Source organism: Lagopus muta, chromosome 1 (genome assembly GCF_023343835.1).
Source record: "Lagopus muta isolate bLagMut1 chromosome 1, bLagMut1 primary, whole genome shotgun sequence".
Taxonomy (NCBI): Eukaryota; Metazoa; Chordata; class Aves; order Galliformes; family Phasianidae; genus Lagopus; species Lagopus muta.
In genome coordinates this window covers 146,290,675-146,304,911 of record NC_064433.1, presented here as the reverse complement: position 1 = coordinate 146,304,911, position 14,237 = coordinate 146,290,675, and the positions used below count along the sequence as shown (strand labels likewise).

The following is a 14,237-nucleotide window of genomic DNA, read 5'->3' as shown; positions in this document are numbered from 1 at the left end:
CTATAGCATCTTCCCTGAACAGTGGAAACAAGAACTGGATTTGGGAGTAATATAAAATACCTAATCTGACTAGTATTCCCATTTCTGTCTTCAAATATATCCCATTAAAAGATAATCTAGAACACTAGTCTTGATAATTCATAGTCTGGTGGCTATCCAGGACACCCACAATTATTTTACAAAGCAGAATATTTTATCTTCTAATATGCTTGTAATACAATATTTAGACTTGCAAATTTACTTCTGTCTGTATTTTATTATAACATATGTTTAAAAATTCATTTTATTGCCTGGCTTACCAGCTGAGGTACCTTATAAGACAGTTTGTTGCTTCTCTTTGTCACTTAGTTATGTTGTGTTTGTTTTTTTGTAGAAGAGTTATCTGCTCTGATTGTGTTTTATATGGCTTTCCAGAAATACCATTGAAGAAAATCCTAAATAATCTGGAAAATTTTTCAGTCCCTATAGAATTATACAAGAACCATGCACTCTTAGTGACATTTTTTCTAATTAGGCTTACACTTGAGTTTTGTATGGAAGCTTCAGAGATCTCTGTATATGCTTTTACAGCTGCCGTTTTTTGTTTTTTTTTTTCTTACTGTAACGTTTTACAGTGCCAAGTCATATATTTACAGAAAACCATATGTACTTTATTACAACAATGTAACTTCTCAAGCAAACTCTTATTTTTTCTCTAAAAGATGAAATTTCACAAAACTTATTAATGCTGATGTATGGTATTAAAATTTTTTCCAGAATTGCTGTTTGTGTCAAAGAAAGCATTTCACTAGATGATCAGTGAAAATCCATAGGGGCTTTAAGCAACTGCGCTGTTAAAGATCTAATTATGAGGCCCAAATTCCCAGTATATAGTAACAAGACTGGAGGTGGATCTTCCCAAGGACAAAATAATTCCCTTGTGCATACATACAATAGCGGTAAGAAAATGAAAATTCTCTGTGAAAATAAATGTCACAAGAAGAAGACATGCTTTTGATGTCAAAATCTTAGTTCAACAAATTTTAACCAAAACTAGGGAAAAGATCCAGCAAATATGGCCTGGAGTAACATTGTATCTACTGCAATCTCAGAACAGTTGCAACACTTCCTTTGCCATGATCAGTCAAACAAATGTTGTCAATAATGTTGCTGATATTTTCATTGCAATTGAAAGACAATGACAGATGATCAAACCCAAATTAGGCTGTGACAGACATTTGATAGAACAGAAAACCCTCTTAGACACCCAAAGGAAAGAGATAATTTTAATCCGCAATACAAAGGGAAGAATATTGTATTAGTTTTCACTTAATAGGGCTAGCAGTATGTAACCAGTAAACTTCATCTTTATGCAGCTGGATGATCTAGTAAGTATATGCAACACAAAATCTCTACTTGTAACCTGTGTTTCTTTTCCTCCCAAACAGTAGATTTATAAGCTTTGTCACACAACAAAGGCATAATAATTGGCTTTTAACTTCATTTCTAATCTGAGTCAAGCTAGCTTTGAAGGAGTATGTGAACTGTATAAAGCTAATAAAGAATTTATATTAGAACTAAGCCATGCTAGGTAGAGAACCACCACTGGGATTTGTAAATTTATATGGAGAGAATATTCCTTCTTGTACAATTAAGAATACAGAAGAGCATAACAAAACCCAAATTAAAAACTAGCTTGTTCACTTTTAGTCCCTACTTGTTTAAGTACAGTGAAAAGTTTTTAATAAGTGGAATATTTTTAATATATTGAACTTACATTTCAAACAATTTAGTGGGAATTTCTGGATTTTCATATTTCTAATTGTAAGCGAATAATGCATAAGAGTGGAAAATAAAAATAATAATAATAATAATAATAAAAGAGGAATGAGAATGTTACTGTATGGGCTGCAGTTTAGAGAAGTGAAATGTAATGACCTTATTTAGGCAGTACTTTCTTGAGATACGGGTGCAGAATGTAAAGAAGGATGTTCTCAGACTGGAAAAAAAAAAAAAAAAAAAAAAAGAAAGCAAACATATACATAGCCAGAATTACTGTTGAGACTCAGGGAGAAAAAGAGAGTCTACGGCCTCTGGAAGAAGGGACAGGCTACCTGGGGAGATTACAGAGAAGTAGCTAAGGTATGCAGGGAGGAAGTTAGGAAGGCAAAAGCCCAACTTGAACACAGGTTGGCCACTGCAGTAAAAGACAATAAAAAATCCTTTTATAAATATATCAATGGCAAAAGAAGAACCAAAGATAATTCTCATCCTATACTTGATGCAGCAGGAAATGTGGCCACTGAGGACAAGGAGAGGGCTGAGGTCCTCAATGCCTTCTTTACATCTGCCTTTAACAGCCAGATCAGTTATCCTCTGGCTTTTTATGCCCTGATCTGGAAGCTTGGGACGCTGCTCAGAATACACCCCAGCAATTCAGGTGGAGACAGTCAGAGAGCTTCTCCTCCATCTGGACTGTCACAAGTCCATGGGTTACCTGGATGGGCTGCACCCTTGGGTGCTGAGGGAGTTGGTGGGATGATTGCTGAACCACTCTCAACCATCTATCAGCGCTCCTGGTCAACTGGTGAGGTCCCAGAGGATTGGAGGCTTGCTGATGTGACTCTCATCTTCAAGAAGGGCCATCAGGAGGATCCAAGGAACAACAGGCCTGTTAGCCTGACCTCAGTACCAGGGAAAGTTATGGAGCAAATCATTTTGGAAGAAATCACACAGCATGTGCGTGGTGTCCAGAGGATCAGGCCCAGCCAGCACAGGTTCGTGAAAGGCAGGTCGTGCTTGACCAACCTCATCTCCTTCTACGACTGCGATACCAGACAGGTAGATGAGGGAAGGGCTGTTGATGTAGTCTTCCTAGACTTCAGCAAAGCCTTTGACATGGTCCCTCACAGGATTCTTCTGGGGAAACTGGCTGCCAGTGGCCTGGACAAGTATACACTTCTTTGGGTAAGGAACTGGCTAGAGGGCGGTGTCCCCAGTGGGCAGTGGTGAATGGAGTTAAGTCCAATTGGCGACCCATTTCAAGTGGTGTCCCCCAGGGGTTGGTACTGGGGCCCATCTTGTTTAATATCTTGATTGATGACCTAGATGAGGGGATTGAGGGCACCCTCAATAAGTTTGCAGATGGCACCAAATTGGGAGATAATGTCAATCTGCCTGAGCAGAGGGAGGGCCTTCTGAGGGATCTAGATAAGCTGGATCGCTGGACTGAGGTGAATGGGATGAGGTTCAACAAGGCCAAGTGTTGGGTCCTGCACTTTGGGCGCAACAACCCTATGCAGCATTATAGGCTTGGGGATGAGTGGCTGGATGATTATGAAGAAGAGAAGGATCTGGGGGTGTTGGTTGATGCTTGGCTGAACATGAACCAACAGTGTGCCCAGGTGGCCAAGAGGGCCAACGGCATCCTGGCCTGCATTAGAAACAGTGTGGCCAGCAGGAGCAGGGAGGTGATCATCCCTCTGTACTCAGCACTGGTAAGGCCGCACCTCGAGTACTGTGTTCAGTTTTGGGCCCCTCACTGCAGGGAAGATGTTGAGGTCGTGGAGTGTGTCCAGAGAAGGGCAATGAAACTGGTGAGGGGTCTGGAGCACAAGTCTTATGAGGAGCGGTTGAGGGAGCTGGGATTGTTCAGTCTGGAGTAGAGGAGGCTCAGGGGAGACCTCATTGCACTCTACAACTTCCTGAAGGGAGGTTGTGGTGAAGAGGGATTTGGCCTCTTCTCCCAGGCAACGAGAAGGACACGGGGCAATGACCACAAATTGTATCAGAGGAGGTTTAGATTAGACATAAGGAAGAACTATTTCTCTCAGAGAGTGGTCAGGCACTGGAATGGCTGCCCAAGGAGGTGGTGGAGTTGCCGTCACTGGCAGTGTTCAAAAGGCGTCTGGACGACGTGCTGCGTGATATGGTTTAGTGCTAGTGGTGGCAATGGTGATGAGGAGAAGATTGGACTAGATGATCTTACATGTCATTTCCAACCTTGTGATTCTGTGATTTGGTGGATAAGGAATTGGTTGGAAGGCAATAGACAGAGTTGTGTTGAATGGCACTATGTCCAGGTGGAGGCCAGTGCTAAGTGGCATCCCACAGAGGTCTATCTTGGGACCGGTGCTCTTCAACATCTTTATCAATGACTTCAATGATGGGCACAAGTGCACCCTCAGAAAGTTTGCCAATGACACCAAGCTGAGCAGTGCTGTTGATGGATTAGAAGGAAGGGAAACCATCCAGAGGGACCTTGACAAACTCAAAAGGTGGGCTTATGTGAACCTCATGGGTTTCAACATAGAGAAGTACAAGGTTTCCAATTGGGTCAGAGTAATCCCAGATACATATACAGTCTGAAAGAAGAACTCCTTGAGAGTTGCCCTGAAGAGAAAGACCTGGGGGCCCTTGCGGATGTAAAACCGAACTTGAGCCAGAAGTGTGCTCTTGCATCTCAGATGGCCAAAGGTCAGGGGCCCCCAGTACAGGAAAGACATGAAACTGTTGGAGAGAGGCCTCACTGCTGCCTTCCAGTATTTAAAAAGGGATTCTAAGAAGGAGGGGAATCAACTTTTTAGAAGGGTAGGAAGTGATAAGACAAGGGGGAATGGTTTTAAGGTCAAGGAGGGAAGGTTTAGATCGAATGTCAGGAAGAAATTTTCAGAGAGAGTGGTGAGGTGCTGGAATAGGCTGTTCAGAGAGTTGTGGATTCTCCACCCCTGGACGTGTTCAAGACCAGGTTGGATGGAGCCCTGAGCAATCAGGTCTAGGACCAGATCTGGAGGTTGGTGGCCATGCCTGTGGCGGGGGGGTTGAACTTGATGTTCCTTGTGTTCCCTTCCAATTCAAGCCATTCTATGATTCTATGATTCTGTGATTCTATGATTCTATGATACTTGGTGTAGTTAATTGAACTGACTGTGTTTTGTCTCCATATCTACTATTTTGGCAGAAATTTTTCATGAATTACGTAGTGAACAGAGAGTAAGGCAGTTATACAACGCAGCATTTCCTCTTAGATATGTCCTGAAAGTAACGTATAACAATACCTAATAAAACTTCTGAATCAGAGGTGCTGCATAAATTAGTTCTGCTGTTTCAGTGGTGAATGGCATTCTTCACTGTTCATATATTGTGTTGTAAGTAGCTTTTGTAGAGCTACTGATATGTATCTGTGTGATGTGTTAGAAATGTCTAAAATATTTTTCCTGGTCTTTATATATCACTTAACAGATTAAGTAGTCTGGGAAATTACTCTCTGCATAAGTAAACTATGCTCTTCAAAAGCACAAGCCTTACTTGAACAATAAAACAATCAAATATTTGAATGTCTAAAACAAGTGTGTTTCATATTTCCTAATAGTTGGTTAGCTACTTTTAGGACAAAATGTGATGATTACATTAAAAATCTGAGCCAGCATGTCTAGACCAAATGTCTAGCACAAATCAGTCTTACTGAAAGAAAGTGCAGTGCATGAGACTGCACTAGCTCAATTTTGACTAGATACAGTTATGATCACTCACAAGAACCGATTTAGAATGTCATCACAATATTTATTTGTATCTGACATGTAAAGTGAACTGAATCTGGATGGGGAATAAGTAACACAGTATGTATGCTTAATATTTAAAAATCTGTGTGGCATTTGTACATTTGATAATGGAAAACAAGTGAATATTATTCAAATTATTGCTCAGTTCTGCTTAACAGAAAGAAGTGAGTCAAACTTTGAAATCTATGCTTCTGATCTCCTGTATTGTAGACCATTATTGACCATGCTTATACTAAAAAACAAGAAGGAACATAAGAACAAGTTTGTCTACTGGATCCATAGTATTTACACTGCCCAACACAGTGACAGCTATCTGATTTATTTTGGGTCACCCTTGTTAGCTCTACTAAAAAGATGCCTAAATGTGATCTGGGAAACAGTTATCTCCAGGACAATAATGTTTCCCAGTGGTACTGGCTTGGTCTGCTGTTCCCTGGTCAAATATTTGATATTGTCCCAGCACATCTATTTCATTCAGTTTATACCAGATTCCTATGTAACACAATCAATACATACAACCTGGATGTTTTGTATGTAACAGATATACAGCAATATATGAAGCACAGCTCTTCTATTAGTTCAGATATTTTGAACAGAAAAAAACTGAAAATATAATAATTGTATCTTAAGTCACCATGTAGGTCTGGAATAGATGCAGGGCAAGTTGCTGTGTAGCATGGATTCTGTCTCTCTCCTCGAAAAAATTCCAGTCTGAAAATGTGAGGGGCAAGTGGCTTGCCTCTGGGCGAGGGTTTAATGACCAATCTCTTATTTAGCAGTACAGAAGAAGTACAAATAGAAACATTGCATATGTTTTTAAATAAAAAATGAAGAATGAGCATCTTTAAATATGACTGTAAACCAGAGGGGGAAAAAGTCAGAATTATCTTTCTGTGGATTCTGGATTTTTCTTTTAAAATCAAAACAATATTAGGTAGAGAGATAAGAAATCTTGGATGTTCTTCAAAGTTCTTCATCTGTACTACTAACTTGCATGCCATGTCTTGTCTTCAGTTGTTGCGGGGCAAATCATTTCGTAAATATGATAACTGGGATCTACGGCAAACAGGCAGTGGTGGAAGTGTGGAAGAACAAATCAGGGGAGATTGTGATGATGAAGATGGTTGTGGAGGATCAGGAAGCAAAGAAGTAAAAAGAGTCCTGAAAATTACAGAATGTAAGTCCACGATTCCATTTCATACATTCAAAGAGTGAAATATCATATGTTCCACTAAGAAACACCACTGAATTATCTTGGAAAAGATATGGAGAAGTTGTCTACATAATGTTTCCAAGGTATACTGGAATAGGACTGTAATTATAAGACTTCTGTGAGGATGGTATGAAGATAAGTATCAGTTTCATCACAGCATATGTTAGTGCATAGACCTCATTACATTATTTTAGTCTATTAATAAGTCTTATAATAATATTCCCCTCTGACCTACTGATTTAACACGAGAGGTAATACTTGGCAGTCTACCACAGAAGTTGTTTCTAATAATTAATGGAACTAATATAAAGGAACTAAGCTGAAAGTTAGGATTTTGCTGTGGTAGATGTATTTTGTAGAGAACTACCTGAGTCAAACTTTTCAATATTTATAATTTTACATTAAGAGCGAGAATGAAAACATAAGATGATAAATATCATCAGTATCTAAACTGGTGGAGTTTTCTTAGTTTCATATGACTGGTATTAAGTCCAAGCTAAGTCAGATCATGAACTCCTGGCTGCATATGTTACTTACTGCATTCTTTGTTCTTTGTGATGCATGACTGAATGTCAGGCATAGCCAACAGGTTGACTTGAGTATGGTTATCCTCAGTGATGGTTTGTTAGTTCTGATGGTTTTTGTCCATCATAATATTAGTTTGTTCTGTTTTTTGTTTTTGTTTTTTTTAATAGTCAGAAATATCTAACATATTTTGTTATGGTTAGTATTTGATCTCATTAGTAATGGAAGACCAATGAAACTGAATTTCTGGTTCAGTAATTATGTTGGGAATTCTGAATATACTGATATACAGAAAAAAAAAAAAAGACATATTTGCATTGTGAATAAGATGAAGGTATTAGATTTGTTCAAATAAAAACTTTCATGAGCTGCAGATATTACTTTGCTTCTCCTGGTGCATGGCAGATCTTTGTTAATTTTTCAAATTACAGGATGCTTCTGTCCATTGTGCAACACTAGTTTATCAGTCTAACATATATATAACCGTATTTTTAAAGTGAAAAGCAGAATACTGTTGCAGTAATCTCAGACAGGTAAAAACACAATGGGCTGAATTGGACAGTGCTCACATAGCAATTTAGAAATCCTAATGAGAAAAATCAAGTTAGAAATAATATGTAATTGTCATGGAGTTGACTAAATCAATCTATGTCCGTGACAGGGGCGACAGGCCTCTGCCCTTCCCCCCACACCCCAGTCCCACAAATAAGTGGGAAGGAAGGAAGGGAGGAAAAGAACAGCGGCAACAATCTATGGAGGAAAACTTATTTTACTATAATATCAGAATTCAAGATAACACAATAGATACAATTTAATTGAAATTGAGATTAATAAATCAGACAAGATGAGAGAGAGAGTTCCCGGGACCGATTCAAACCTGAAAAGCTTGGAACGGCTAGGAAAGCACCCTCCAGCACCCACTGCAAGGCAGCAAGAGAGCACCCCCCCCCACCCGGAAGGGCCAGATCCCGTGACTGCTGTAATGTACAGGGATAGGTACCTGGGATTGGGGCAGTGACACTTTAATGCCCCGTACACTACATGATGTTTTGATGTAGAATACTGAAACCCAAAAACAAAAAAAACATAGAACCATGACAGTAATGAACTATATTCATTATGGAAACGAGAAGTTCACTTTACCTTTACTTTACCTTTAATCTTTTGATACATGCAGGCATATAGATGGTGTTATCTTTTCCTTACCAAAAATTATTTTCACAGTCTTTCAATTCCTATCAATTTTTCATAATCAGTCAGGAAAGGAAGGGAGAGTACTGCCTATTCTGTATTACACTACAGTTTGGGGCTCCTATGTTAAGCCATGTCTCTTTTTTTTATATATTCCAAAGAATTTCACCAAGGGTATCCTGTTTTCAAGAAGTTCATGATCTAAATTAATAAACAAAATAAATAAGTTGATAAAGTAGATAAATATCCATACTAAACACATTGCTTTGCATAAAAAAAAAAAAAGAAAAAGAAAAAAAGAGTATATATATCTTTTCTAGTTCTTCGTCATTGTCTTCCAAACATGTGTATAGTCCTCAGACCTAGAAGTAACAGAGAGGAAGGAAAGATACGTTTTTGCCAAGGCATAACTCAAGCAATTTTATTTGAACATATTGCTACTGAAATTGAAGACAAATTGTTCCTCCACTCAGTGTTACAGATACAGGAAGTGTTTTCACTTAGCATTGGAGACTGACTAATGTGTGTGATAGGCTTTAGACTCTGGGAGGCCAGTGGAGAGAATCGTTATTTATGACTCAGAAATGATAGCCCTAGCATTATACTGGTGCTTAAAATATGTTGTATTCTTAAGAATTCCAATTTTCATATTGAATAGTCAATTATTCTATTACATGTATTATTTCAGAGCCCTACAGTTTTACTGACTGCCCTTTTTAAGTTGCTTTAAAACATAGCACATTTCTTCAGTCTTTTGGAAGAGTGGTACTACAAAAGATAGTATACTCTAACTGTATAAAATAAATACTAGAATAAAGTCTTAACACTTTGTGATTTTTATTCTACTCTAACAAAGAAGTCTTTACAGGACAATTTAATGTGTCATAATGAATTACCTCCACAAACAATAAAACAAAACAAACAAACAAACAAACAAAACAAACAAAAAGCAGAATTCAAGATGTAATAGCAAGAAATACTTATCTAGCTGTGTGAGGAAAAGAGGAAGAGCTAATCCTGCTATCACTCTGCTGAGATACTCATTGCCTTTTATCAAAATTCTCATAAGACGATTAATTTTCTGAAAATTTCTGTGCTACAGCTTTGTCTTTCTTCTTTTCTCCTTTTAACATTCAGTGTAGCTATTTCTTTACTATATGTCCTATTTCAAGGCTAATATTTTTAAAATTACCTAGAGGGTCTTTACACAAGCAAATCTTGACTCTTCCTGTATTTGATTTTTCGCTTACCAGACATTTTCTCTGTCTGAAGAAAAAAACTCAAAAATACTTGAGTTTACGATTAGATAATCTATGGATTATTATTTTCCTATTAAGATTATGCAATAGCATGGAAAAAATTGGAAAAGGCTTTATATTGTGACTTCCATATGAGAAGAGAGTATGATGATTCACATAACCCAGTCAATATCTTCTATCTGATTTTATTCTTCATTGTGTACTCCCAGACATCTTTTCTTATCTTTCTGTTCTTTCACTCACTTTGGCATGGTTGTTTTTCTTGCCTTGCCTTTCCTTCTCTATTTTAAAAGCATCCTTCGTAATAAGCATCATTTATCCCCATAGAATCATAGAATCATAGAATCGTAGAATCACCAAGGTTGGAAAAGACCTTCAAGATCATCCAGTCCAACCGTTCACCTATTCCCAATAGCTCCCACTAAACCATGTCCCTCAACGCAACATCCAGCCTTTCCTTGAACACCCCCAGGCTCGGTGACTCCACCACCTCCCTGGGCAGTCCATTCCAGTGCCTGACCACCCTTTCTGAAAAGTAATACTTCCTCATGTCCAGCCTGAATCTCCCCTGCCGTAGCTTGAAACCATTCCCTCTGGTTCTATCACTAATGACACGAGAGAAGAGCCTGACCCCCAGCTCACTACAACCTCCCTTCAGGAAGTTATAGAGAGCAGTGAGGTCTCCCCTGAGCCTCCTCTTCTCCAGGCTGAACATTCCCAGCTCCTTCAGCCTCTCCTCATATGGCCTGTGTTCCAGACCCCTCACCAGCTTTGTTGCCCTCCTTTGAACACGTTCCAGGGCCTCAATGTCTTTCTTGCAGTGAGGGGCCCAAAACTGGACACAGTACTCGAGGTGCGGCCTCACTAGTGCTGAATGTAGGGGAAAAGCTCCAAAGCTTTTTCTCCAAAGCTGCTTAAAACTACCATATATGAGAAACTTTACTCAGCTTCTCTTTGTTTGAGGAGAGCAAACTTCATTAACTATACTATTTGAAATTCTATAGAGACTTTTCCATTTTGCTTTTCACTGTTCTAAGCCTTGCCAGGGCAGTTCACAATCCTTTCCAAAATTAGAAAAAAAAAAAAAACAGTAATAACAGTTTAGCAACAACAAATTGTGAGAATGGGTAGAACTGGAAGAACATGTAATAGCAGCAATGATCATAGTATCTCTCGTTTGTACAGCTGCTTTCTCTCCATTGCTTTATCAGCCTTTCCTGTCCTAAAAGTATGGGAAATTAACAGTTAATGTTTATTGAACAAAATAACTAGACTGAGTACAAATCTTAGCTACACTCTAACACATGATTTTGTTGAGGTAGTGTTCATTCTAAGTCCTTGACTGAGGCACCAGAAAAGACTATTTTAGGCAGCAAAGGTAAATGTGACGAAATGACTGCATTTATCGTGATCTGTGCTTATTATAAATCATCAGTCATTAGGTAGGTAGGATTTAAATAAATCATCACTAAACTAGGTTGAGATAGATTCACTGTATAATTTGAATACAAAGAAAAGATTTGCAGCCTGAAGTAGAGAGGTACTACCCCACAGAGTGTTAAACATGAAGTAAAAACTCTGGATTAAATATCTAATGTGTATTCTAACTTTAATATTAAAACATAATCAAATAATCTATATTTTGATGCATTTGATTGCAGATTTAAGAATATATGTATGCAAAGTAAACATTGCAATCAACATTAGCTGTTTTAATGACATGACTGCTGGAAAGTGGCAGTCTATAAGACTGGAAGATTCAAAATGATGTCAAGTAACATAGACGCTTCTGTATTCCCTGGTCAGTCTGTTTTGCTATTTCTACTCATTTACACCAGCCTCAGCTCCAAAAGTAGAGCAGTATTGTGGTCAAATGGTCATTATGTGGTCATTATGGATGTGGTGTAATGAAGAACTCCTCAGTAGATTTCTGCCATCTCCAATTGGCTTAGGGTTCAAAGATTTATAACTAGTGGTACCCACCAGATAGTGAAAGCAATAAAATCTCTGCTATGATGTTTACCATTTGCTATATTGTTTTAAAGTTTAATATGCATTTGATATTACTTCAGTAAAGAAAAAGATCTCTTATGTCTAAATAGAATTTGAGGTTTTATTTTGTTTGTACACAGTAGTATTCCTAATACCCTGTTTTTAGTGCGCTCTTATTCATATTTCTTTGGAAGGACTGCATCACTTCACTACTTATGTTTGCTCTCAATTTTATTTAAAAATAGTACAAAAAATAGAAGCTCTTTCTGTGGACTCAAAACTTGATCTAAATGTTGCCATAAGTTTTCTCTCTTGTGTTTATGTTCAGATATCATGTTGTGTTTTGTGGAATTATATAATTAACAGTTTCTTATTTAGCTAGAATAACTATATGTAACAGTGGCTCTTGTTTTAATTGAATTGAACTGAGATAAATTTCAAACTTATGGAATTCTTCCCAGATTGACTTTGTGTATTCCCTGTCTAAAAATTCTGTCAAAAGTTGGTGAGTTGTCTTTGAGACAACATAGAAAAGACAATGGTGAAGGAGGAGCGGAAAAATGAGGAAGGTTACAGACAAATCCACTCAATTTTGAAATGCAGTAGGGTGCATTGCCGCACTATAACACTTACTATAAATTCTGCACCAATTCCAGAGAAATTTCACACAGGAAATGCTCATGTAAATGGACTACCATTCATAACAAATTTTATAGTTTACAGTGGGAGACTTAGCATGTTAGTCATGGTCAGGTCTGTTCTGAGCAGGGACTGTATCTGTAATTGCCTTTCTGGTCCTCTGTAATTGCTTCTTGGCCTAAATTTAGGTGAAACAGTCAAACAGTATATTACGAATATTATATTACATATTACGAGTATGTAACTCGTTGAGGCCTCCACTCATTCTACTCTGTTTTGGGCTGAACAAAAAAAGGGACCTCAGCTGCTCTTCATACATTTTGTCCTCTGTAATATTTCACATGTTTGCTACCCGCCTTTGGATGCGTTAATAATTCTAGGTATTTCTTATACGGTGGTGCCAAAAACTATGCTCAGTACTTCAGGTGAGGCTGCACCAGCAGACAGTAGATTGGGAGCGGGAAATGTTATCATGTGATCTTCCCAAAGGATAATATAAACATAGGGGTCATACATTTTAGTAAAATAAGATGCATGGAAGTTACCTTCTAATTAATTTCAGTTTCCTGTCATTATTTGAAATGCAATTGCTTTTTTTTTTTTCTCTCAATAGTTTCTGTCATCTTACAATCAGCAGTTATTGCTCAAACATGAAGGACTGTTGGAAGTCTGTGCATAAAGGAGTCCACAAGTGAGTTTTTGTTGTTGAAATCATTTGAACTTGAGTATCACTGTGCTTTTGTTTATGCTTCAAATAATTTATATTTTTATGTATTTCTCTGCAAGCACTTTATCATACATACAAAAAAATCTTTGAACTTTGTATCTGTTGACAATATATATCTTCTTGCTGATAGAGAATACTGATTTGTTGAAATATAGATCTTCCACAGGAATGTACTTATTACAATAATTTTTTATCTTCAAAATATTTCCAGTTATTTTCCAAAAAGACAAGAGAGAGAAGAGCTCAGAATTATAACAGTTTTCCTTTAGGAATGAAGGGTGGGATAACCAGAGCATCCCAGTTAATATTAAACTACGTAGACTTCATTGATGTATTTGTATGTGATATGTTCATAGTAGTTTAATTTACTAATCCAATCCCATAAAATGAGCCAGTAGAAAACAGAAGAAAAGCAGGAACCTGTGCTGAAGTACGTTGCCTCCCATCTTTACTTGTAAGTCTTTCTTTTTGGCCCAATGATTCCTCAGTTATTTGGATAGATGAGGAAAAATACAATGGTGATAATAATCAGGCTAAGCTTTTAGTGCTGTAGTTAAAATTATTAATTTAGTATACGGGGAAAAAGAGAATAGTCATTTCACTAGAGTCTGATGGGAATTTATGCCTTCGTTTTCATGAAAAAAAAAACAAAAAAAGTTTTTAAAGCTTTTTATTTCTTTCCAGTAATGGATAAGAGCTTTGAAAATTTCATCAAAGGAAATTAATTTTTTTTCCCAACTCAAAGAAACGTGCATAATTATGTATATTTTCACCATAAAAAATGTTAACAATTACTAATCTCTGCATTAAATTATGATATGCAAAAAGAGATCAAAATATAATGCTTCTTTATGCAAACGTTGACCACTTGCAAAATACAATGGTATTAAGACTAATTCATATTATATTTTAAATGAGTTATGATCAAGTTCTCTCTGAAATCGTAAGAATTATTTCAGAGACTTCATATTGGCTTGAATTTTCGTAAGAAAACATGTAATTCATTTAGAAAGAGTTAAAAAATTCTAATTATATTTCAGTGTGTTGGTATTTGTTACTATGTGTAACATGTTGTTTGAAATGCACCTTAATAATAATGTTTTAGTATCTGTATAATAACGTGTTAGGGATCTGAAAAGTTTTTATATGTC

General features: G+C 37.3%; 1 protein-coding gene across 1 annotated transcript in view; it reads left to right on the top strand.

The window, feature by feature from the left end:
* Positions 1-14,237, top strand: part of GPC5 (glypican 5) — a gene marked incomplete at its 5' end in the record, with an annotated part of 595,457 nt that overhangs the window by 316,968 nt on the left and 264,252 nt on the right. The window contains 1 exon segment of the mRNA XM_048963011.1: positions 6,555-6,717. Coding sequence (XP_048818968.1) covers positions 6,555-6,717 — 163 coding nt within the window.